At 39.6% G+C, this 27,094-nt stretch overlaps 1 protein-coding gene across 1 annotated transcript in view; it reads left to right on the top strand.

The window, feature by feature from the left end:
• The window catches only part of arhgef9a (Cdc42 guanine nucleotide exchange factor (GEF) 9a), a 138,875-nt gene that overhangs the window by 99,251 nt on the left and 12,530 nt on the right, over positions 1–27,094 (top strand). Inside the window, exon 7 of the mRNA XM_048605521.1 lies at positions 15,023–15,266. Coding sequence (XP_048461478.1) covers positions 15,023–15,266 — 244 coding nt within the window. The remainder of the gene's footprint in view (positions 1–15,022; positions 15,267–27,094) is intronic.

The raw sequence follows: 27,094 nt of genomic DNA, 5'->3' as shown, positions 1-27,094 counted from the left end.
GACCACGAGTATTAGATCCAAGGTAGGTGATACAAATTGGGGGGGAAAAGACACCAGACCTAATGATTGGGAGCAGTTTAAATTTCAGCAAAGGAGGACAAAGGGATTTACTAAGAGGGGAAAACAGAGTACAAGAGTAAGCTTCTGGGGAGCATAAAAATGATTGCAAAAGCATTTACAGATATGTGAAGAGAGAAGAATTAGTAAAGACAAATGTAGAACCTTTACTGTAAGAAACATACTAGGTTATAATGAGGAACAAAGAGGTGGCAGACCAATTAAATGCATACCTTGGTTCTGTCTTCAGAAAGGAGGACACAAATAATCTCTCAAAAATGTTGGGAACACCAGATCAAGTGAGAGGAAGAAACTGAAGAAAATTAGTCTTAGTAAGGAAATGGTGTTGGGAAAATTGATAGGAGTAAAGGTCAATAAATGCCCAAGGGCCAATAATCTACTCCCAGACTATTTAACGAATTGGCCCTAGAAATACTGGATGAATTAATGGGCATCTTTCAAGATTCTATAGACTTTGGAACAGATACTATGGATTGGAAGGTTGCTAGTGTAACCCCATTGTTTAAAAAAGGTGGCATTTAGAAAACAGGGAATTGTAGACCAGTTAGCCTGACATTGGTAATAGTGAAACTACTAGTGTCCATTATAAAAGATTTAAGAGCAAAGCATTTGGAAAACAGTGACAAGATTATACAGAGTCAGCATGGATTTACAAAAAGGAAAATATTCATGACTTTAATGTTTTAACAAAGATCTGTAGCTCGGGTTGCAGTTGGAGTTTTAGGTTGGTTTGCCGAGCCGACTGGTTTTCATGCAAATGTTTTGTCTCCCTTCTAGGTGACATCGTCAGTGCTGTGTAGCTTCCATTGAAGCACTGTTGTTCTGTTTTGCTCTGAATTTATATGGTCCGGTCTGTCATGGTGAGCAGTCTTGTTTCTGGTTTTGTACCGTTGTGGTATGTAGATGGGGTTTATTTCAACATGTTTGTTAATTGCATCGGTGATTGAAAACCAGGCCTCCAGGAATTCTCATGCTTGTCTTTGACTCGCTTGTCCTAGTACCGTAACTTTGTCCCGGTCAAATTGATGTCCCTCTATGTCAGAGTGTATTGAAACGAGGGAGAGTTGGTCGCGCTGTTTTGCTGCGATTTGGTGTTCATGTATCCTGGTGGCAAGTTTCCTACCCATTTCTCCTATGTAGTGTTTCTCGCAGTTGCTGTATGGTATTTTATATATCACATTTGTCCTGCTCAGTGTCCACAAACAGAGCTGTGTCAAGACTCTGTCAACACCCCAGAGCTGCGCAAAAACAAAGAAGAACACTTATACAGAGTCTTTGCAAACAATGGTTATCCTAACAGCTTTGTCCGCCGATGTCTGTCAAACAAACAACGTCAAGAAGACACTGTACGCCCTACCACTCTGGGCACCCTCCCTATGGTAGAAACACATCAGAACTGACTACAAGAGTCCTACGACCTCTTTGAATAAGGATAGCACACAAACCAACAGCCACATTTTGCCAGTTACTCTCAAAGAGAAAAGACCCCATACCCACAATGAACAGGACAATACACTCCAACATAAAGGGACATCAATTTGACTGGGACAAAGTTACAGTACTAGGACAAGTGAGACAAAGACAAGCATGAGAGTTCCTGGAGTCCTGGTTTTCAATCACCGATGCAATTAGCAAACATGTTGAAATGGACCCCATCTACATAGTATTATGGTACAAAACCGGAAATAAGGCTGGTCACCATGACAGACTGGATTATATAAATTCAGAGCAAGATTGAGCAGCAGTGCTTCAACGGAGGCTACACAGCTCTGACAATGTCATCCAGAAGAGAGACAAAATGTTTGCATGAAAACCAGTCAGCTTGGCGAACCAACCAACAACTCCAACGATGTAATGAGTAGAATTGACAAGGGAGTACCAGTGGATGTTGTATATATTAATGATTTTGATGGAGGAACTGAATGCAATATCTCCAAGTTTGCAGATGACACAAAGCTGGGTGGGAGGGTGAACTGTGACAAGGATACAGAGATGCTTCAGTGTGCTTTGGACAAGTTAAGTGATTCAGCAAATGCATGTCAAATGAAGTATAATGTGTGTAAATGTAAGGCTATCCACTTAAAGAAGAAGGCAGATTATTACCTGAGTGGTGATGGATTAGGAAAGAGGGATGTGCAACGAGACCTGGGTATCCTTGTACACCAGTCACTGAAGGTAAACATGCAGGCACAGCAGGTGGTGAAAAAGGCACATGGTATGCTGGCCTGCATAGCAATAGGATTTGAGGACAGGAGCAGAGATATCTCACTGCAGTTGTACAGGGTCTTGGTGAGACCACACCTCAAGCATTATGTTCAATTCTCCTCTTCTTATCCGAGGAAGGATGTTTTGGCTATGGAGAAAGTGCATTGAAAGTTTATCAGACTGATTCCTGGATTGGCAAGGCCGATGCTTGGATCAATTAGGACTATATTCACTGGAGTTTAGAAGAATGATGGCAGATATCACAGAAATGTATAAAATTCTAACAGGACTAGACAGGAAAAGGCACAGGAAAAAGAACGAAGTCCAGAACCAGGGGTCACAGTTTAAGGATACGGGATAAACTACTTAGGACTGAGATGAGGAAAAATTTCTTCACCTAGAGAGTGATGAACCTGTAGAAGTCTCTGCCAGTTGAGACAAAAACATTGAATGTTTTCAACAAGGAGACAGTTCCCAGGTTTAAAGGATGAAAGCATATGAGGAGAAAGCAAGAACAGGGTACTGACATGGATGATCAACCATGATTATCTTGAATAGTGGAGCAGGCTTGAAGGATTGATTGACCTACTCCTGCAACTGTTTTCTATCTATCAATGTATGAAAGCCTCATCTTGTACTCCATTTTCTTGGTTCAGGTGTATAGCCTTCTTGTATTGTCTTCATCGATGGACCTCTATTTCAAAGGTAATTTTGAAAGATAGATTTTGAAATTTTGATGGATAATGTTTAAAGGTAAATTTGATTCCCAGCTGACCTGAAAATTTATTTTATACATGAATAACCTTTGAGGAAAAACATTTCAGCTCATTTTTAAGGCTTCTGAATCTTGCACTAAAGACCTGTCTGTTATGAACAAAATGGTCATCAAGAAAAATAAATAATGCCTATATCTCCCTTATCTTCTATTATTTTGAATGATTTTATTAAATTGCTTTTGGTGAAGTTACTTGAGGCAGAAACATAGACAAGGACATCAAGAAAATGCATTGATCTTCCTTAAATTGTTCCCAGCAATTTTCACATCAAGTTCAAGCATAGAAATAGGCTGATAAGTCCTCAGCTTAATATTCATCCATAAAGATGTATCTTTGACTATGCTACAGTAGCTGGCATGCCAGCCTACATTAGGTACTCATGCTGTGGTGTGGAGGTTGAACCTACGGTCCTCTGACTCAGAGGAAAATGTTATCTCAACTGAACTGAGCCGACATATTAATGCAAAATAGATTTAGACACTAAAATATGCTATTTTTCTGTACTCAGCCATTGCCACTTCTTGCCATTTCCAGAAGTAATCCATATCTCACTGCTTGACATTCAAAATCCATTGTCAGATTTCCTTTTGATGTAATCAAAGCAGGTTGAAAAGAAAATCATTTGTCAGTGATTGTAGGGAGATCCATGTACAGATAGGTATTAAGACCTTATGATTAATAAATTAACTACAGCAAACAAAACCAATAAATTTGTAAGAAGAAATGAAGTATTTGTAGAAGTTTGGACTGATAGTTTGTACTACTCTAAATTGTAAATGTAGCTAGTATACTACACCAACATGTGAAGATGTAGAAAAACATCCCACACATAATTTTTCTTCTCCAAAGGCAATGACTGTTGCTCCTGGTTTATTCTCATATGGGTGACTAAAATCCTTGGTTATCTCACACAAATAGTTAATCTTTGTGTGTGACTTTTGATGGAGTTTGTTACTGGGCTATTCAATCTGTCGCACATCATGGTAAACACAGGAACAAATGAAGAACATTTCACACCTCCCCCTCAGCTGTTTCACCATTCAATTAGATCAAGGTTGATATCCTCACACCATCTACTCTTCATGTTTCTGTAACCTGTAATACCCATGCCTAACAAAAATCTATCAATTTCAGTTTAAAAATATTCAATTGACCTAGATTCAGTAGTTTTTAGGGGGAAAGAGTTGCAGATTTCCACTATCCTGTTTAGAATTGCTTTCTGAAATTACCGCTGAATGTTTTGCTCAGAGTTTAAGGCTAGGCATCCTTGTTTTGGACCTTCCCAACTAAGGAAATAAATTCTGTCATATCTTAATAACCTCAATTAGATCATCACTTAATAATCTATATTTAACAAATACATGTCCATGTAACCCATCTTTATAATTTAAGTATTTTAACCCCAGTATCATTCTGTTTTAAACAGCATCTCATTTCTCTAAATGTTTGGATTGTTTCATTCAATCAGATTATCTGGTCATTGTCACTTTGTTGTTTGTAGTTTGCTGTGTATAAATTAGCAGCTGTGTTTCTGCCATTACAATGGTGAATGCAGTTCAAAAACACTTCATGGATGTAAAGCACTTTGTAAGTCTCTTGGTTGTGAAAGGACCTTTATACATGCTAGTCCACCTTTCCCCAAGTCAGATTCCTCTCAACCCTGACTTCCAGCAGCAGCCACAAAGCATATCCACTTTCAAGTTGTGTGCAGTAGCTTTAAGCACTGGCTTGAAGTAATGCCAATGGTTATATTGGAACCCCTGTTGATAATTTTCTGTTTATTTGTTCATGGAACGTGGGAGTCATTGCTGGGTCAGCACCTCTAATCTCCCTTGAGAAAGTGGTGGTAAACTCTCTTATCATAGAATCCCCACAGTGTGGAAACAGGCCCTTTGGCCCAACAAGTCCACACCGAACCTCAGTGTATCCCATCCAGACCTATCCTCTTCTTGAACTGCTGCACTCCATGAGGTCTGTACACACATCGAGCTTGTATAAAAATGATTCTACGATTTTGCCTGAGCAACAGTGGAGGACTGCTGACAGAATTCTAAATTGGCATAGAATGTAGTTTGGAAGGAAACTTTCAGGTAGTCATGTTCCCATGCATCTGCCAACTTTGTCCTTCCAAGTTTTAGAGTTTGTCAGTTTGGAAAATGCTGTTCAAAAAGCCTTGCAGAGTTGCTGCAGTATATCTTGCAGATGATACACATGGCTGCCCTTTGTCTCAATGGTGATGGAGGGAATGAATGTCAAAGATAGCAGATGAGGTGCCAGTCAAGCAGGCTGCTTTGTTCTGGATGGTGTCAAGTTTCTTGAGTATTATTGAAGCTGAACTCATCTAGGCAAATGGAGAGTATTCAATCACCCAAAAACAGAAATTGCTGGAGCAACTCAGCAGGTCTGGCAGCTTCTGTGGAGAGAAAGCAGAGTTAATGCTCGGAGTCCAATAAGCCTTCTTCAGAAGCAGAATGCTGGAGTCAAAACATTAAACCTGTTTTCTTTCACAAATGCTGCCAGACCTGCTGAATTTCTCCAACAATTCCTGTTTGTTTTCCAAATCTTCACTATTTGCAGTTGTTTCATTTTAGTATTCCATCACACTTCTGACTTGTGTCTTGTAAATTATAGACATGTTAGGGAGTCAGGGTGTGAGCTATTCACTGCAGAATTCCTCGTCTCCGACCTGCTGTTGTAGTCACAGTATGCATTTATTTGGTGTGGATCAGTTTTAGATCAATGGTAACTCACAGAATGTTGATAGTGCGGGATTCTGTGAGAGAAATGCCATAGAAATCAAAGATCAATGGTTATATTTTTCTTTATTGGTGATGGTCATTGCCTGGCACTTGTGTAGCACGAATGCAACTTACAATTCATCAGCACAAACCTAAATGTTGACCTGATCTTGCTGTATATAGACACCAGCTGCATCAGTGTTTGAAGAGTCTTGAATCCTCCCTGGATATGATACAGTCACCAGTGAACATTCCTATATCCTACATGTTTGGGTTAAGGAGGATGTTCTGGGACTGAAGCGATTGACCTCCAACAATAACAACCATCTTCCTTAGTGTTCAGTATGAATGAAATCTTGTGATACATTGGTAGTATCTCTACCTTGGGGTCAGCAGCTCAGGTCCAGGTCCCATTTCAGGACTTGATAGCCATGAAAGGTGTATCATAATACAGCCAAATACGTTACTTATCATCTATAAACTCTTCTGATGTAATTCGGGCAGATGGTAAGAACAGGATTTCACATTCAGCTAGATATGTATGGCAGCTGCTGACCAATACCCTCCTTATGTTAAAAGACTTCAAGTGCAGGTGCTTGGCACGAGCATGTGTCATTTTTGCTTCAAACGACTACCACACAGACATACACACAGACGCGCGCTCACACACACACACACACACACACACACACACACACACACACACATTATATCTCTTACTAAGCAAAGGTTTTTTTTCTTTCAATTTTACTGACTCCGGTTTTATTCGGGCTTTTTAATGCCATAGCTGGTCAAACACTGCCTTAATATTAATGGCAGTTCTGCCCAACTCATCGCTGAATGTCAACTTTTTGTCCATGTTTCGACTAAGGCTGAAATGAGTTCAGGAGCTGTGAGAACATGGCAGAACCCAAACTGAGCATCAGTAAGCAGGCTATTTCTGTGTGAGTGCAGTTTAACTGCATTGCCAATGAAACCTTTCATCATTTGCTGATGATTGAGAGAAGGCTGATAGGATGGTCATTGGAGCTCTTGTGGAGCAGTGGTAGGCCTCTACCTCTGGGTCAGGAGAGCCAGGTTCAAGTCCTATCTGCTTGAGGTGTGTAGTAACATTTCTGAATAGGTTGGTTAGAAAATGCCTAGGGTGGTAATTGGCTGAGCTGGATTTGGCCTGCTCTTTGTTGCCAGTATGTACCTGGGCAGTTTTCTATCTTGCTGATTTGGTGCCAACGTTGCAGCTGTACTAGATCATTTAGGCTAGGTGCGTGGCTAATTCTGGAGCACAAGTCTTCAGTACTTTTGCTGGAATGTTTTCAGGGGCCAAAGCCTTTGTAGTATTCAAAGCTTTCAGCTGTTGTTTTGGATATCATGTGGGATGAATTGAAGGAGGTGAAGACTGGCACATGTGATGCTGGGGATCTCTGTTGGAGGCTGCAATGGGTCATCCAGCTAATAAAAAGCAGGATTATGAAAAAGCACTATCATGATCCCTGTGCCCGTGTTCGGAGGTGATCTAATTTGGTCCCCATCAAATCCCTCCCATTATTGTAGTATTTTCATTGGCTTCTTTTTTATTTGCCATTCCAGGTAGTTCAATAAAGATGACATCTCTAATTTTCTGTGTCTGGTTTCCCAATCCTCCCATAAGATTTTTATTCGAACCATAACATTTTTTTGACCAATGTTTTTAGTTACCACTCATATTACTCATTTGGTTTTGTGCTATTTCCCATGTGAATCTTGTTTTCAACTGTATTAGATCCAATCATTATTCATGTACAGCCACTTAAGTAAAGTTGCAGTTAATTACAGCCAGCCAACGATTGTATCCAATATCTCCTGTTGTGAAGTACACAAATGTGCTTATTGGATAAAGAGAGAATCAAGCTTGTCCTTGCTATCATACATAATGCAATATTCTGCCAAAATTATCACAAAGATAATTACAGATGAGGGAGGCCAAATTGGCTCATCAAGCTTTCATAGAAATCCACAGTCTTCATACATATTCACTCATGAGAATAGGCACTTGAGTGAAGTAATGAGAGAGCTGCTGCCTATGGAATTGTATGTCTGAGCATTAGCGGAGGAGGGAAAGTGATTGGTAAAATACAAAATACAATAATGAAAGATCCCGTCTAAGTATCGTGCATTTTGTGTTTTCAGTGCTACATTCAGAGTAGAACAAATTTTGAAAACTCACTGTCAAATTTTCCATATTTATTAGGTGCATCAATGTTAGGTTTTTGTGAAGTCATGTACTCAACAGTCTTATTATTTGTGGCAAATTGGCGGTACATGTCCTCTGCTAAGCTCACTGTTATTCTTAATATTCTTATTCTTAATTCTCCTGGAACTACCAAGAATGGTGTGATTGCCTCTGGTCTGATTTCAATTTTGACAAATTGGCCTGAATTAAGTTACTTCACTGGAAATTTGCAACTCATTTATACTGTATCATTGCAGAGGTTATAAATCGAATCAGATTCAAGGGTAATATATGCATAACGGCACCAGAACATGTTTTGCAACTCCCAAAAGTATTTTATTGATTTGAAAGGAAATGTATTACTGTTCCATGCCAGCTGAACCATGTTTCATTTCAATCCAGCAATTTTAAAATGAAGTTCTAAAATGGCTAAAGAACTGAAAACCTGATTTAACTTGTGTCACTATGAGTTACATAATGTTTCTTTGGTGTGACTCAATGCTGCATATAAATCTGTGTGAATAGTATATATAAAATGTACATATACACACATAATGCATGCATCAATAATTGTTGAAACAAGCAGATTTAATATCGTATGTCTAGCCATAAAGTGTTAGTACAACGCAAAATAAAATAATGTAGGGAAATGTTCAGAGAAATAAAATGTTAGCTACTTGTTAAAAATGAAAATCCTGGAAATACAAAACTCATTCAGCATCTTGTTTCATCCAAGACCTTTCTGTTAAGAAGGGGGAGAATTGAAGATCGTAATGACTTTAATAATAGTGTTCTAGAGTGATAAATTACCTTTCAACCACCATATTCTGCTTTCTGTACTAAGCCATTTGTGAAAATTGCAAAAATCCCTTGGGCTCGTAGCTTCTGAACCAGTCTGCTGTGTGAAACCTTGTCAAGTAAAGACTAAATCAACTGGTCTACCTTCATCTATACACCTAGACGCCTCCTCAAAAAATTCAATCAAATTTGTTAAACCTGATCTCCCCCATACAAAGCCATGCTATCCTTGGTAATCCTTGCCTCTCCAAGTGGAAATTAAATCTGTCTCTCAGATAGTTTTCCAATAGTTTCCCTGTCACAAATGTTAGACTCATTGGCCTGTGGTTTACCACCCTTCCTGAGTAAAACATCAGCTGCCCACCAGTCCTTTGGGACCCCATCTGTGGCCATGGGGGATTTGAAAATTATTGCCAGTCTCCTCCCTTGCCTCCTGCAATGGCCTGGAGACATTTCATCTGGGCCTGGGGATCATCCACCTTTTAACCTGCTGAAACTAGTAACACCTTCTCCCTCTCAATGCTAATTTGTTCCAAGTATATCACATTGCCCCTCCCTGATTTCTGTACCTACATCTTCCTTCTCTATTGTGAATACAGATGCAGAGCACTCATTTAAAAACCCAGCTGTGTCTTCAGGCTCCACACACAGATTAAAGTTTTGGTTCCTAATGAACCCTACTCTTTTCCCAGGTATTCGCTTGCCCCAAATATACTTAGGGAATTCCTTTGGCTTTTTCTTACTGTTACCTGCTAGTATTTTCTGGTAAAAACCGAAAGAACTGCAGACGCTGTAAATCAGGAACAAAAACAAAGTTGCTGGAAAAGCTCAGCAGGTCTGACAGCATCTGTGAAGTTAAAAACAGAGTCAACGTTTCGGGTCCGGTGACCCTTCCCGAGAGCCTATGCCCCTCCTATGTCCTCCAGACCCTATGTCCTCTCCGTGCTCTCCTAACTTATTTTTAAGCAATCCCATGCACTTGCTGTATTATTCTAGGGCATCTGCTGTTTTGAGCCAGTAGTTGAATATTTTTTGGAGAGGCCTAGAGATCGTTTTGTAGGCTGCTAATTATTATGAGAGAAAATGAGTAAGTAGCTAGTAAAAATAAGCAGTTCCAAGTCAGTGCGGCAAAAAAACGCAGGTGTATCACAGGTGGTGTGTAGTATATGAAAGCAAATGAATCGTTTTTAGTTTTAATCCAATATTATCTGTTTTACACTGTTGTCAAATGACAGGTTATCCACATTGTGTGTTCCATTCAGGATAGACAGGGCTATATAAGGGCCTAAAATTGTGGTGCTTGAGTCTGGAACATAGCTCGGGCCAGAGGCAACACAGAGGAGCAGGAATGTCGATGTTTTGGATTTACACCCTTCATCGGTCCCAAAACATCAACTTTCCTGCTCCCCTGATGCTGCCTGATCTGCTGTGTTAAGATTTTTGAAGTTGGCTGCTATGACCTCTTCATTAGTAGATACTAGCAATTTTTCAATGACAGTTATGAGGCTAGCCAGCCTATAGTTTCTTACTTCCTGCCTCCTTTCTTTCTTGAACAGTGAAATCAGATTTACTGTGTTCCAATTTGATGGCAATAATTCCAGAATATAGGGAGTTTAGAAAATTTAAAACCAACGCACTTATTCTCTCAGCAGTCACTTCCTTAAATACCCTAGGATGAAGTCAATCAGTGACAGTGGACTTGCCAGAATTTAGTTCTAACAATTTACCCAGCACTCTTTCCTTGGTGATTGTAATTGTTTTAAATTCCTCACTCCCTTTCACATTTTGATTAAGAGTTATTTCTGGTACTTTGCTTGTGTCCTCTACAGTCAGGACAGATGCAAAAATATCTGTTTGGTTTATCTGCCATTTCAATATTTTCCGTTATTAATTCTGAAGACTGACTCTCAAAAGATCAACACTGACCTTGCTTACTGTCTTCCTTTTTTTTAATTACCTACGAATGAATGTACACATGAACGTACACATTAGGAGCAAGAGTAGGCCATTTGACTGCATGAACCTGCTCTGCCTTTCAATAAGATCATGAGTGATCGGATTACTTAACATTCCTGCCTATCTCCATAATCGTTCACTGACTTGTTCATCGAAAATTAATTTACCTCTGCCTTAAAAATATTCAAATAATCTACTTCCAATTTTTTTGAGGAAGAGAATTCCAAAGATTCATGACCGTCTCTGAAAAAAAATTCTCCTAATCTTGCTCTTAAATAGGTGAACCCTCATTTTGAAACAGTGGCAACTAGTTCCAGACTATCCTAAAGATGAAACATCTTTCCACATCCACCCTATTAAGATCCCCAGGATCTGATGAACTGAATCTTATATTTATTTTTAGCAAAGTCCAAGTCATAGAATAGAATCCCCACAGTGTGGAAACAAGTCAGTCGACCCAACAAGTCCACACCGACTCTCTGAAGAACATCCCTCCCAGACTCACCCACCTACCCTATCCCCGTAACCCTGCATTTCCCATTGCTAATCCACCTAAACTACACATCCCTAGACAATATGGGCAATTTAGCATGGCTAGTCCACCTAACCTGCATATCTTTGGGCTATGGGAAGAAACCAGAGAACCCAATGGGAACTCACGCAGACACAGGGCAAATGTGCAAACTCCACACAGTCAGTCACCCAAGGCTGGAATTGAACCAGGCCCCTGGTGCTGTGAGGTAGCAGTGCTAACTACTAAGCCACCGAGTCACCTTGGTTTTTTTAGAGGATTTTTCACTGCAAGGTTCCAGCAAGTACTGTAACTGTATCTTGCCAAACTCGCCTCATTAATTACCTATCACACCCCTATGTTTTCCCTCATGTCTGATTTCCACCCCGTTCACAGAGCAACTCAGCAGACAGACTGGATTCACCAGCATCCCTTATGCCCATGTAATCATTAAAGCCCATGAAGTACCTAGGCAAGCACTGTCTTTCTGGAGATGCCCTACATGGTTGCTGACATTTGCATCGGACATGACAGAGAAGGAAATGGGCTACCTACATTTTAGGGCTGGCCCTGGCGGTACTACTGGATGTAATGTTGCACAGGTAGGACTTCCTCATCCCCCAGGACCAGCAATAGAGGCTATGATACCAGACCCTCCTGCCTGATCCCAAGTGTCCATCCAGATTAAAGCAGTCTCAGCCATCTGGAGGAAGGGTCATCTCTGTAGGAAGAAGGTCACAGTGCTGTTCTACTCTGCCAGTGTAAGGTGCACCATCTACTCTCCGATACCTCACACTCACACTTATCTCTGCTACTGCACCTGCCTATCACCAAGGCTTATGCTCGTCCATTCTCACTGTTGTCTGCAATATCCCACCTCACTCACCTCAGTGTGAGAAACCGATAAACCTGCAAGCTCTCTGCACTGCATACTCACTTACTCAAGGCACCCTTACACCTATACCGACAGTACTGGCTGAGCCAGCCACTTTAATCTTTCTAATACCTGTCTCTCTTTTATTCCCTGGGGAAAACAGCCCACAATAGGGCAGAAGGAGTCCAGATGAGTGGTGTGCTGCCCCTCACCACCCCCATTCATAAGGAAAGGATCATGGTTCTGACCATCCCAAGCAGAACTTGAACTGGTATTGAAGGCTGTTCTTAACTCACTGTATTGGAAATCACTGAGCAAACACTATCCTCTTTGACTTAGCTAAAGCCTTCTGACAACCATGACAACTAAGTCTGCACCATAATGTGAGAAGTCTTCAGTGATTTCCATGCTGAATATAATCAATAGAATGTTTGGAAATCCTTGCGACAATTAATTCTTTGCCTTTTGGGAGTGTGAGTGAGGACAGAATGAGGTGTGGGAGTGATTTTTTTGCTTCCTGCTTGTGTGCAGAGAGGGGAAAAAAGGAGTAGCAGCAGCCAGAGCAACATGTAGACCACAGGGTCTGCCTTCAGCTCATGTTTATAGTGCCGACCAACAGCTGATGGCTAAGGAAACTCAAATTATCTCTGCAGACCGTGCCAGAACTGTGCAAGAACATCTGTAAGTCTGCCAACTGGTCACTCACTTCATCAGACTACAGGCAGGTTGCAATGCTGAAATGGCTCATTTACTAGTTATTCAACTGCATTTACCTTCATAAAACAAGAAATGCATTTTATAGGGCTAGTCAAAGCATCAAGTTCCCCTTCAATGCCATCAGTCAACATATCAGAGCAGTGGGATATGCAACATTTGCTGGGTCAGCATATGTTTCAAGCTGCTTTTCACTTCCCTCATGTGATGAGTCAGGCACTACTACATGATTCAGTAACCGTTATGACCAGGAAGGAGCACAACTCTTTTGGTGTGCAGCTGGTGTGTGACCATCCTTGATGTAAATGTATGCATGGTACCCTGAATTCATGCTGCAGCAGACTAACATTGCAGCATCTTTTGAGTAAGAAGTGTAGACCAAGGCTGACTATTATAAGACAAGGGCTATGTGTTATTCCTATGTTGATGAAAACCCATTGGACAGCAATGAACTTTCACTGAAAGACAGTACAATAATAGTCTTGGGAGTACTAGCGCAGCAATGGAACAAATGATCAATGTGCTGAAATAGTGATTCAGGTTCCTGGAGAAATCAGCAGAATTTCTTCAATAATGGTTTCATGATATCTCACAAGATTGTGGTTGTCTTCTACACTGTAGTTTGCTTAACCCAGTCCAGCAATAGGACCAAGAGCTCAAACCAGTTGCAGAGGACTCATCATCTGATTGACCTCAGGGAGGTATCTTTTCCTCCAATTCTTCTTTCTGTAGAATGAGGAAAATGTGAAATAGAGCTTATTGTTATTATGGCTGTAACAGCTAATGAAACAGTAAATTTCTGCCGGCAATACCACAACAATTCTCAACCTAAAGAGTTCCCTTTGATGCTCCTTCTTTCCAGTATTTGTGATCATTCTGTCACCAACTTCTGAAACAGGAAATTATGTTTGCTTTTGTATTCAACCAAGACTTTTCATAAGTTAAAAATCCTTCCCATTTCTCCCTTTTTAATTTCTGTCTGATAAAGGATTTTGACAGGGTTGGTAACAAGAAACCGATTCCTTTGGTGCACAACAAAACAAGGTGGCTCAACCATAAATAGAGCTTCACCGTGTACCACCAAAGTACATAGCAATTTTTAACAAAAAAGTAGTGAAGATCTAGACGTTGTTCTCTCCATTGACTGTGTATACTGGATAATTTATATTTTTAAGATCGAGAAACATAATTCTTTTTGGTGAGGTTATTAGGGAATATGGAGCAAAGACAATTAAATAGAGTGAAGATATAAGTATAAATCTAAATATAACCATGGTCTAATAGAATAATACCACAGGCATGATGGGTTGAAAAGCCACTGTTATCGCTACGTTCCTACCTTATGTATTGTCATATAATGCAGCATATTCTCGTCCCAGAGAAGACAAGATAGGAGGCAGGAAACTAGACCAGTTCTCTAGATGGGAAGGAACTGTATCCAATTCCAACATCTTCTGATCTCCACCAGAATTAAATTCTGACCGGGAAAGGCCATGACCAACATTCCCAACCCATGGCTATTTGAGGCCCTTTTAGGTGGCCAATTGAGTGCTTCAGCCCACCACTGATTGGATTAAGCCAGCTGCAAGTGGGCCTGCAAACAAGTGTTCTTCCCAGAGGGAAAGACAGTACAAGCTGTTGGTCAGCTTGAGGAGACTCAAGCAAGTATCAAATCGAGGGACTGGCCATCAGACAGAGTGACTGCCACTGGGAGACACCCCCTGTCGTTACCTCTGACACCCAGTCCCTTTCGCCTGTGAACTCCCGATCCTGAGAGAAAGCCCCAAAAGGGAATGTTCTTCCTGCAATAGCCACCGCCTCCGTTTGTGGCACTGCTGAGCACAGGATCAACTAGCCACTGATTGGCTAGTAGCTCACACAAAGTGGGAAATCTGTCCCTGGAATGTTAGTTCCAGGGGAAGACCCACAAGTGGTCTAACCATTTTGTTATTTATATGTGGTTTGGTAGACCTTCTCTGGAAGAGATAGCACTGGTGTCTCCCAAGCTGTCCAGTTGGAAAGCCCCCAGTGACCCAAGATTATTCCACCAATAGTTTCTGATTGATAACAAATCACTCTCATAACTAACATCAGTAATTTTCAGGAATGAATCTTTACAAAGCCTTTTGTTATAACACTTGTTTCTTAATTTTTTTCCTCAAGGATTTAATACGACGGGACATACTTTACTACAAATGCAGAATTGATATGGACAAATATGAAATAAATGACGTTATTGATGGAAGAGATGAGGAGTTTAATGTTAATGCCAAGAATGCCTTCAAACTTAAGAACAAGGAAACAGAGGAAGTGCACTTATTCTGTGTAAAGAAACCAGAGGAAAAGCAAAGATGGTTGCGAGCACTTCACGAAGAGAGGAGAATGGTTCAAGAAGATGAAAAGATAGGCAAGATTATTTATTACTTCTCTTCCACTACATAATGTAAAATTTTTAGTCAGAACCATATCAGATCATTTATATTGTACATAGCTGTCTTCTTCATCGCAAAACAATTTATATCAGTGAAATAAAAGAATGAGTGAAAGCAGAATGTAAAAATTAGCTCTGTTGAAGTAGTTCATAGGTACATTTGGGTCAATAATGGGATGCTGATAGAATAGTCAAGGAAAGATCTTCAACTTTGAACTAGCCCTTAGCCTAAAGTTAAACTTTTTTTTTTACCCAAATGCTGCAGCGTTCATTGGTAAGAAAGGACACTATTTTCAACTAATTCCAGCAATGGCTCCACCAACCCAAAAGAAGTTGGTTCAGATGCTGGCACAAGCTATTTGTCAGATGTGAGCATTGACAGAAAACTTCTGCTACTGATGGCAGATTGTTAATGTAAAGTTACCTTTGTAATTCACCCCCAACTTTGTTGATGTATGGATATCCTGGAGTGGAACACACTGCTACAGGAACTTCATATTCTGATTACTAAAAGTTAGACTGAGGTATGTGAGTGTCAGGGCCCAGCCTTATGTTAGGAACTAGGCAGGTTTTACTTGCCAAAGTCATAAGAGTTTCCAATCCCATGACTTCCTATTTTCCTGTGCACTGAAGTACCAGAGTAGCATACCTACCACCAAGGGTACTAGAGTTCTAGTCGTAGTCTACGTTGAGATTCTGGTTATAGATTCATAAAGATGTACAGCACAGAAACAGACCTTTGGTCCAATTCATCCATGCCAACCAGATATCCTACATAAATCTAGTCCCATTTGCCAGCATTTGGCCCACATCCCACTAAACCCTTCCTATCCATGTACCCATCCAGACGTCTTTTTAATGTTGTAATTGTACCAGAACCCACCAGTTCCTCTGGCAGTTCGTTCCATACACGCACCACTCTCTGTGTGAAAAATTTGCCCCTTAGATCCCTTTTAAGTCTTTTCCCTCTCACCTTAAATCTATGCCCTCTAGTTTTTGACTCTCTCATCCTGGGGAAAAGACCTTGTCTATTTACCCTATCCATGCTCCTCATGATTTTATAAACCTCTATAAGATCACCCCTCAGCCTCCGATAAGCCAGGGAAAATAGCCCCAGCTTATTCAGCGTCTCCCTATAGCTCAAACCCTCCAGCCCTGGAAACATCCTTGTAAATCTTTTCTGAACCATTCCTAGTTTCACAGCATCCTTCCTATAGCAAGGAGATCAGAATTGCACACAATATTCCAAAAATGGCCTGACCAATATCCTGTACAGCCTCAACATAAACTCCTAGCTCCTATGCTCAATGCACTGACCAATAAAGGCAAGCATACCAAATGCCTTCTTCACTATCCTATCCACCTGTGACTCCACTTTCAAGGAACTATGAACCTACACTCCAAGGTCTCTTTGTTCAGTAGCACTCCCCAGAGACCTTACCAATAAGTGTATAAGCTCTGCCCTGATTTGCCATTCCAAAATGCCGCACCTCCCATTTATCTAAATTAGACTCCAACTAATGTGACTCTAGACCAGTGGCATGATTATTGAAGGACCCTCATAATCCTGCAAAGCAAATGGGTATCTCTTGGCATTTTATCAGTATAAATATCCTGGACTGATTTTCAGCTCCATTTGTCCCGTTATGCTTCTCAACAATGTAGAAAAAGTAGCTTTAGAAATAAATCTTATTCAACAATAATCAATGAAAATGTTGCAGTTGAAACTTTGGAAGACAGAACTTGTGATTAAATTAAACCTTTTCACAGAATCCGCAATTCCCAATAATGATTTGATGGCCTTGTCAGATCTCTTCACTGGGTGCAGGTATAGTGAAAGGAATGAATGCTGCTGACGAGTTGACAGTATGGTACGCAAAAATGGTGTAATAAATTAGATAACATCTCCAGTGCAACAGCAAACTAACTAACAATGGAATTGATTTAAATACCAGACTTCAACTAGTGCAGTTTCAAGACTGTTGTTTATTGATGTTTCACATGTGTTAATTTCTTGTTGGTGATCCACTTTGTACAACATCAATCCTGTCTGACTCAATGACTGCATTCCTGGAGAGTTTTGCTTTTTATTATATGTTGATGAGCACATTACCTTGGATCATTGAGAGCATTCTGAAGCCAAATTGAGAAACAAAATGAAAGCAGAAAAGTTGTGGATTTCTGTTAATGCTTGAGGATGTGGATTCTGAAGTGAATTTAACACATACATGATTTTGAGTGAAGCATAAGTTATTTTGGTGCAGTACATTCCAAACTTGTACATATCCATGATGAGAGTGAGACAGTGTCACAATTGGACATGTATATAGACAAGGATCACAGGAAAGCAATCATGATCACAGAATTATCGTGGTTTCTCTCTACCTAATCTGTCCAGACCTCCTAACATTTTGAAAACTTCTGTCAAATCTCCCATACTTTTTTCTCGCCGAGGAAAACAGTCCCAACTTCTCAATCTATCTTTATAACAGAGGTTTCTCATCCCTCATGCCATTCTTATAAACTTCTTCTGCACTGTCTTTAATGCATTCACATTTTCAAAATTTAGAACTGTACATGATACTCCAGCTGAGATCCAAGTAGTTTTTTTTAATCAAGCTCAGCATAAGATCCTTACTCTTGAACACTGTGCCCCCAATAATAAAGCCTGGGATGCTGTAGGTTTCATTAACTGCTCCCTTCACCTGTTTTGTTACCTTTCACAACCCATAATACACCTGGGTTTCTGTACTCCCGAACACACTTTTGAGTAGTATCCTTTAATTTAGACTGCATTTCTATATTGTTTCTACCAAGTTGAATTGCCTCATACTTCTCCAAATTGAGCCTCAGCTGCCACCTATCTGCTCACTCCACCCGCTTGTCTTTTTGAAGTCCAAAACACTCATTTTCTTTTCCTTTACAGTCTGAGGGAGTTATAATGCTGTAACCCTTTGACTAAGATCAAGAAATTCATCACAGACCTAGCATTATATATATAAGCATCAGTTAGTTCATAAACCTGTTACAATTAAATCAGAAGATTTACACCTGAGCACCACAGCGGGAAGTAAGTCATTAACCTGACAGTTCAATACAGTACTTTGGGACTTCTGTGTTGCTGCAGTTGTGTGTTTTGGTGACTTAGGTAGACATTGAAGATCTTATGACTGTTCAAAGAAAAACAGGAACTTTCCCAGGCTCAAAACCAAAGGTACCGAAAATATTTTCAATAGTTGTTCTTCTATTTTGTTTTTGGGAAATTGATAGCTCCAAGAGGCTGTCGCATTTGCTCAGGTAAAAAGGTGCAATATAAATTCAAGCATGATTGCAATAGGTTTAATCTCAACAGGCTGAGAAGTGTGGAAAAAAAACTCCTTTGTTCCATGATATTTTTGTTTTATGATTGAGAAGAATGCCCTGTGTAATAGCTTTGTGAGTATTTCGTGATTAAATATTGCTGTGGCAGCTCCTGATTCCTTTAATTGACAGAAATTCATCCGCTAGGAATATGTGATTTTCTGATATACTTTTCCAGTGTGTGTCAGGAAGAGGGGACATTGCAGTGGAATTTTTACCTTAGTTGTTAACTCACCACAGATTATTCATAGAGGCAGTTTACAGATTTAAAAAAACGGTAAGATACTGGAATGCCACTGTATAGTAATGAAATACCTTGTTAGATATTTCTAAGCTATGCTTTGCCTGACAAATAAAATCTAGTCCAGTTTTTTTTAAAGATGCCTTTCTCATGTGACTGACAAATAGTTGTTGCAAATACAGGCTGGTGTATATTGCCTGCTACCCAGCAGATACTCTGAAATCAATTTTATTTACATAGCAAACTCCTGGCCTGGTTTGGAGCTCTTGCTGGGTTTGCACAATAATGCCAAGAAGAGTAGGATGAATTTCTAGAAAATCACTATATTTATGTTAAAGGGTTGAACAGTTTTTGACAAATGAAAAATTCATTTCAGCCTGAAACTCGGCTGGAATACAGAACCACAAAGTTCCTGCTTGGTGGTTGCAGCTGTAGAGTTTCAGCTTCAGGAAGTGGTGAAAGGAGGCTTGTTCTGTTTGGCTTCCTCCTCACAAGACCAGTTTTGGTCTGTGTTTGAGGAGGTTGAGGAAAGAATTAATGCAGTACCCAACAACCAGAAGACCTTGAAATAAATGAGAAAGAGGCGTCTCAGGAGAAAATTTATCTCTCTACCTAGCAAATTCCTATACTATGTGGTAATATATACATGCCTTAAATGTTTTCTCCCAACACATATACTCTAACTACAATGCATTCATAGCACTGAATCAACCCTGTAGCTCTTTCAACGTTTACCAGCATGTCCAAGCTGCAGCAAGCAGATTATTCACATAATTGGACTGGATTTTCTGAGGAATGGCAACCATTCACAGATTGCAACTTCTCTTTTTTTATATATAAATAAAGAGTTATTTTTATTTCTGACATTGGATTCTTAACAGGCTTCCTCAGAAATGCGGGCCGTAATTTAAATCTGACAGGTCCCTCATAGTGCAGTATAGTCAGGGGGAGGCAAATCATACCCACATTTTTACAACAGTTAGTTGCCTTGTTTTGTGATCTTGTGTTCCAGGTCACTGACTATTTTTACATTTATGAACCGAAACTCCTTGCAAGTTTCTTAACATCTATATATGGCCACAAATCTTTATGTCAGTATCAATAATAATGCCCTAATAAAAGCCCTGAAAATTTGTAGCTCTTCCAACATACACCTATTGTAATATTAACAGAAGATTGCTTCATTAGACTGGAATCTATGTTGAAACCCAATGTATAGGGTCTCAGCTTTTCACAGTGTTTTGCTGTGTAGGTGGCTCACAGCAGAACTGCCAAATATTCAAGAATGGTATTCAGCATGGACAGGGACTGTTGTATGTGTATCTTGTCTTGAAGAGAGTTTATCATTAAGAACTCTGTGTGCTGTAGTGTATACGATGTTGTGATTCTACTTGCTGGTTAGTTTACACTATAACGTAAAGTCAGCATAGTCCTACCAGATCATAGGGCTGCTCTCTCTTTATGGAAAGATGTGGTTTAACCTGAGGGTCACCATGCCTCAAGCGAGGGGAAAAGTTGAGAAGGAGAGCCACTCATGATAATCTCAAACAGTGCGGGAATTGAACCCATGATGTTGGCAGCAATCTGCATCATAAACCAGCCATCCAACCAATGGAGCAACCAACCCCCAGTTATGTATTTGCAGCTGCAGATATAGAAATCAATTGGTAATCTGCTTCATAACTAATAATGTATAATACTGTCTTAAATAAATGAACTCGGAGTTAATCCCTGACAAGCAGTCAACTATTAGACCATTATCATGAGGGATGGGACACTGAACTTAATGTTCCCATGAGTTATTATGCCCCAATGGAGATATCCCTGATCATTGACTAACAAGGAGCTGAACTGGACCCTAGTTTGGGTTCAGATTGAAATTTTAGCCTGCACTCTCAAGGACAGGTAATGAAAGATTCTAGAAATCACCCCACCCTCAACCAGATAGTCACTAGTCCTTAAGTGATTCCATTTCCTTCAGAAGCAGAGTCCTGATAAGCCTGCCTTGGCAGTCAAATTAGGGATTGTCTTCAGAGTTTTCTGACAAGTGGATCTCAACACTTGTAATGAAGTCTGCCCCATTGTGAATTTTCCGAGTGGACATATTAAACATTGTAAAAAGAGAATGGCTGCTGACACCCTAAAATGGCTACGGTACATGTTGAAAACGTACATGTGTAGTATCCCTGCCAGTGATGTCATTCCATCCTGTTAGCTTATATTTATTGTGCTCACTTGGGGAGTGTCGTGATTTTCACTAGCAGAGCAATTCACAATTTTCACGCACACAATATGAACTTTTCAAGGATATCAGAAGACACAGTCTTGTAAAAAGGACAGAATCTATCTGCTTGACTCATCCATTCACTATTGTTACAACTCGTCACTGGACAAAGGTCCCAATTCATTATGATTCCAGATGGAATACCCCCAAATCTCTGTACTCCTAGGTGAGAGGGCAGGAACTGGCTCCTGTTCTTTACTCAACACCCGTGTCTTGCCTCAGTTGATTGTAACTTTTAACACAAGGGATTCCTTCCCTGTAGGACACGTTTCCCAGTTCTGATGTATTGATGTTTTGAAAGGAGCCAATTTTATCAGACTTTATCAAGTTAAAAGAGTGAGTTTATTAGTTACTATAATTTACCAAGAAGTAAGAAAAAAAACACAACATATATGTATATACTGAACAGAAATAAAAAGTGAGGAAACATGTAACAGTTAGAAAAACAGTATATAAATCAGTCTATGGCTTGTCCATAAGGAGTAAATGGTGAAACATTGTGGTGGCTAAGCTGCGTGATTCCAATAATACACACCTTGGCAGTTGAGCAGTCAGTCTGGAGACTGTTGATTCTATGAGTTGTTTGAAGCGAGTTGTCCTGTTTCCTTTTATTCTTGCTGACGTGCAGCTTGCTTTTAGCATTCATTGAGAGCAAAGACTCTTTCTGCTACTTGCAAATACAGGGGTGCCAAGTGGATTTTTTTAGTTATTTCTGTCAAAGCACCAGCCCCATGGAAATAGAAAACTAGAGTAGCACAAACAGGCCTGGTTGCAGTCTTTTTTTTCTAAATTCTTCTCTTCTGTATTCCTGGAAGAGGAAAGAAAGCATAAACATTTTTTCCACTTTGAATTGCTTTCTTGTACCTCACCTCATGCCCAATTTCAGATAGAACTCGCAGGAGGTGGTTTAGACTGAGGTGTTGATTGATGTCCTTTATCTTTGAGCGACAGGAGATTACAGTTCAGTTTTGGCACTGCATCTTTTCCTTTGAAGTGTTGCTGTCTGAAGTTCCTTGACATTCTTGAAGTGCAATACTCCATGGTCTCTCTCAGAATTGGAATTTTGGTAGACAGTCACTGAATCACATTCTCAGAATTTACTTTCCCAAGTCATCTTTGGTTTTTTATCCTTTTTTATTGTTTCTTCTTAAATAAAATATTTGAATTTCTTATATATTAAATGCATCTGTTAGTAGTTTGGGGCTATGATCCATTGTCATGATATTTTACTAAGTATGGAAGGATTTAGTAAAGATGCTGTTATGCAAGTAAACATAACAATGTGTGTCAACTTCCTTAGAAGTAAGATATTCTAAACAGAGAAAGGCACAATTAATGCTGCAGAATTCAAGGTAGTGTCTACTGCAAACCCAAATTGGTAATAGCAGCCAAAAGTGAAATATAACTAAAGGTATGTCGAATTATTTTCGTAGAATGAGAATATGTATTTGTATGGTTCAGTTTTAGAGAGTAATATCTGAAATACTTCATAGGCAGAAAGAAATGAAGGCAAAATGGAGGAAAGATGATCTGAGAAGTAATTTACGATTTAGGTTTTAAAGATGAAGAGAAATATCACAAGGAGACAGGACTTACAACAGGATTTTAGGTTGGAAATTTGTGATGAACAAATGCTTCGCCACTGTGTTCATAAAAGGGTTTTTACACAAGATAGAGGATTTTGAGACCCTTTCTCTATGAGATGAAATTCCATTTGGTTTGATGCGAGCAAGAGTGAGGTAAATGGGGGGGTGCAGAATACCATACAAATATCTTGGCAAGGTGACGACTGCAGGAGGTGCAAGAGATGTGAGATGTGAACTGGAGAAATTTGGGCCTGGACTTGACATAGGCATAGATGAAAGTTCTTTTCGTGATTTTTTATGAAGTGAGTTTTGGAAGATATTGCTACCAAAGCAATTTTGTGCCATCATTTAAAGATTCTCAGTTTCATCAGCTGCAGAGTAGTAACCCTGATTTAGAAGTAATCCTTTTCATTATCGATAAAATACTACATTTAAACCTGTTTATTGACCTTTGTGAAATGTGAAGCACATTAGTGACCAGATTATGCTGCTGATTTAAAAACTTAGAGAACAAAGTTGCTTCACTGCTTATGAATACATCAAGCAGATTTATAATTTAAAGGATTTTTAAAACTTGAAATTATTTAATTCCTTGCGTATTGCCAAAAAATGAAAAGAACTTTTGGAATTCTAGAACTGCAATACAAATAAGATACAAATATAATATTGATGAAAGCTTGTTTTTCCACTTGGTTTGCAAGTGCAAAATTAGAAAAGATAAAGATATTATCAGGCTTCAATTGAGACTTGATTTTAGAAGTAGTTTTTGTACTGTTGAAAAGTTATGAATAAGCAGTCCAGATTCCCAACTGGGAAGCTGATCCAGTGAGAATTAATAATTTTCAAAAAGGACTGGAGAGACATTTGTTTGGGAGTGGGATTAAGGATTCCAACAGGAATTGGAGAGACAAATAAAAATTGTGAAATATGATGGAACCAATTTTTTCATTGTTCTGATCCCACGTTTCCCATTTAATCAAAACCAAAACACTCAAGATATGATCTGACTAGGCCACTGTCGAGTTATAACATGATGTTTCTGGCTTACCTTTACTGATGCAGCAGTACATTTCAGCATTTATTTGCTTCCCACAGTGCTACTGCCCTGCTATTTAACACATCAGTTAGATTTTTATGCTCAGTTAAGTATAAATTTATAAATTCTAGATCTTTCACCTTTTCCAGCAACAATTTTCACACCATCCATAAAACACTCGGAGCATCTATTATTCCCCCTATTTTACTGCACCCTACATTTAGTTGTAACTGTTGCACCGTACAGATTTTATTTCACTAATTTTGCAATTTTTTTTGCCACTACCACCTGCCCACTGCTCCATCTCCTACTTTTGCATCATTTACAAATCTGTCTATCCATTTTTTTTCTAGGTTCATTTTCTAAAGATAAATTAGGAAATGTAGTTGTGTGGCTTCACTGTCTTGGATGTTTTGCCTATGTTTCTGTATGTCCTTATGGAATAAAGAAGATGATTAGGATAACTGCATGCAATTTATTGCAAGAAGTTAACATTGTGAAATTGAACGCTTTATCTCATTTCATAACAGCATATGTAGTAAGTGCTGAACAGATTCACGTGGTTGTCTTAATTTAACATTACTGGAAGTACTGCCATTTATATTTTGGTGCTCCTCTTTCATGATTTAGTTTTCATCACATGGTAGTTTTAATATTCCTGTTTTGGGTCTTATCCTGATAGGAATTCTGGCATGATGACGGTGAGTGAGAAGGAATGCCTGCCAAGAAAGGCAGTAATTGGATGAGGAGAAAGCTACGCAGTGACTCATGTTTTTAATCAAATCTGCACTGAGATACAGAAATAACTTCACGTCTGATTTTTCAGAGTATGGAAATATTGTTTCTTCAGATGAGATTCTGGAATATTCACTGACAGATGTAAAAAAAATGTCAAATGAGAAAAAGCAGTGATGATTTATTTCACACATTGATGTCAGGCAGTAGACAAACCTTAATCTTCATTCCTGTGTGTATTCATTCTCAGCAAAACAGATGCTTCATAGGAAAACCCACTGAGGTGAAATTAACATGCTTGTACAAGTTTTTGTTTTCTTAACCTTTCTCCTTTCTCTGTCCTTCACTGCTGAAGGCATTGAGGCTTGCTAAGGCTTGCTTCCAAATGTACTAGTGCCAAACTAACATGCACCCACATATAATGATTATAGATTTCTGCTTAAAGCAAAAGTACTTCAGTGTAAAACTGTAAAGGTAAGGTTCAACTGGACTATAGGGCTGGTCTCTCATTAGAGAGAGATAACTGGTGATGGTGGTGGTTTAACTTGAGGATCACCATGCCTCAGGTGAGGGGAGAGTCCTTCAAGGTAAGCTCAGCCAGTGTGGGAATTAGACCCATACTGTTAGTGTTACTCTACATTGCAAACCAGTTGTCCAGCCAACTGAGCTAATCAACCCCTTAACCTGTAATAGATCACTATGCTAAAAGATGATCCTTCAAAAGTTCTAGAATCGTAGAGTGATGTAGCACAGAAGAAGGTTATTTGGATCATGTCACTGCTGGCTCTTGAAGGAGGTTTAAAATTAGTCTCACTCCACTGCGTTTTCATTAAATCCCTCCAACTTATTTCATTTCAAGTCTTCATACTTTTTATTTTTGAAGGATATTATTGTATATATTTTCACCATTCTTTCTGGCACTGCATTCCAGATCATTGTAACAGTTCCTCTGCCACCCTCAACATCCTCCCAACCAAGTTTCTTCTTATTAACTATGTCAAGTACCTTCATGACTTCAAATAGCTGTAATAAATTTATCCTTAACTTTTCCTTCTGTAAGGACAATAACCCAGTTTTGGGATTTTCCATCTCATAGCCCAAGTATGAGGGTGTCAATGTTCAGCGGTAATTGGCACTGCTCCTCCCAATGAGAAAATCCACTGGCTTCAATTCCAATCAACTTGTTAAGAGCTGACCGACAAGCTTCTCAGTGAATGACAGGCCTCAGTGTTCAAACCCCTTCTCCCTAGAAGCTGTCACCCAATCAAAAGCCAGTAGATTCTAGGTCCAGAGATCCTCACTGAAGGCCTAGTCTTCAGAAAATCCAAGAGAAACATTTTTCTTTCAGAACTCTCAGGGTCAAATCAGAATCTGCCTTTTCTTTGCAACAGCTGACTGACGATTCTGGAATTGATTCATTGTTCTGGGGATAAAGTGTGGTCAAAGGCAGACAGATGGCTTTCATCCCCGAGCTCCTTGCACCCAACCATGGCCTTTGTTGACTCCAAAATAGGAAAAATGGAGCCAACAGCAGCCCCCTCTCTCCAACCCCAGAGAGATTAGCTTTGTTTCCTAATCAAGAAACCAGCCACTTTTCTTATCTGCTGTGAAGGCAGTGATCAGGTAAGTGCTGAATTGAGGCCCATCAGTGGCCATGAGTTGACTATCTGAGGATCTTAACTGCAGGAGAGTTGGGAAAGTTCCCAATGGTCCTTCTATACCAGCAAAACACTAAAGCGACTAGAAGAGGCCAACTACCCCATCAGGGCTAACCAACCCAATTATTTGCTCCACCTCACCATTTCCGGGGAGGGTAAAATTGCACCCCAGTTTCTTACCGTATAACAAAATTAAGATACTTCATTAACATGACCTAATTTCAGTTCTGGTGAAGGTTGCAAATCTGAAAATCTGAATCTGTCTTTCCTTTGCAACAGCTGACTGACAATTCTGGAATTGATTCATTGTAGGTTTGTGTTTCAAATATCATTCCCTTCTTCTGGGAAAATAAGAAGGATTCAGTTTGAATCCCACTGTAGTGATTGGAATGAGATCAGTCAGATGGACCTCACAGAATATGAGTTCCCTTTTTGGGACTGTTAACCTGGTCGAATCAGGGAGTCCTGCCTGACAGGTATAAACAGGAGTGTCAGGGGTTCTGCTCACTGTAGGAGCTGGCTTTGAGCGAGCTGGATCAGTATCATGTACTATGCACATTGTGAATAAAGGGTGGCTGAGTGATAGGATACCGGTCTACATGGAGTTATAGAGTCTTAGAGTCATACAGCATGGAAACAGATCCTTTGGTCCAACCAGTCCATGCCGAACCTAATCCCAAATTAAACTAGTCCCACTTGCATACTCCTGGCCCATATCCTTCCAAACCTTTCCTATTCATGTACTTATCCAAATGTCTTCTAAATGTTGTAATTGTACCCTATCCACCACTTCCTCAGGAAGTTCATTCCACAGGTGAACCACCCTTTCAGTGAAAATTTGCCTCTTATGTCTTTTTTAAATCTCTCTCCTGTCACCTTAAAAATGTGTCCCCTAGTGTTGATA

The sequence above is a fragment of the Rhincodon typus genome, chromosome 14 (genome assembly GCF_021869965.1).
Source record: "Rhincodon typus isolate 14 chromosome 14, sRhiTyp1.1, whole genome shotgun sequence".
Taxonomy (NCBI): Eukaryota; Metazoa; Chordata; class Chondrichthyes; order Orectolobiformes; family Rhincodontidae; genus Rhincodon; species Rhincodon typus.
This window is presented reverse-complemented; position numbering and strand designations above follow the sequence as displayed.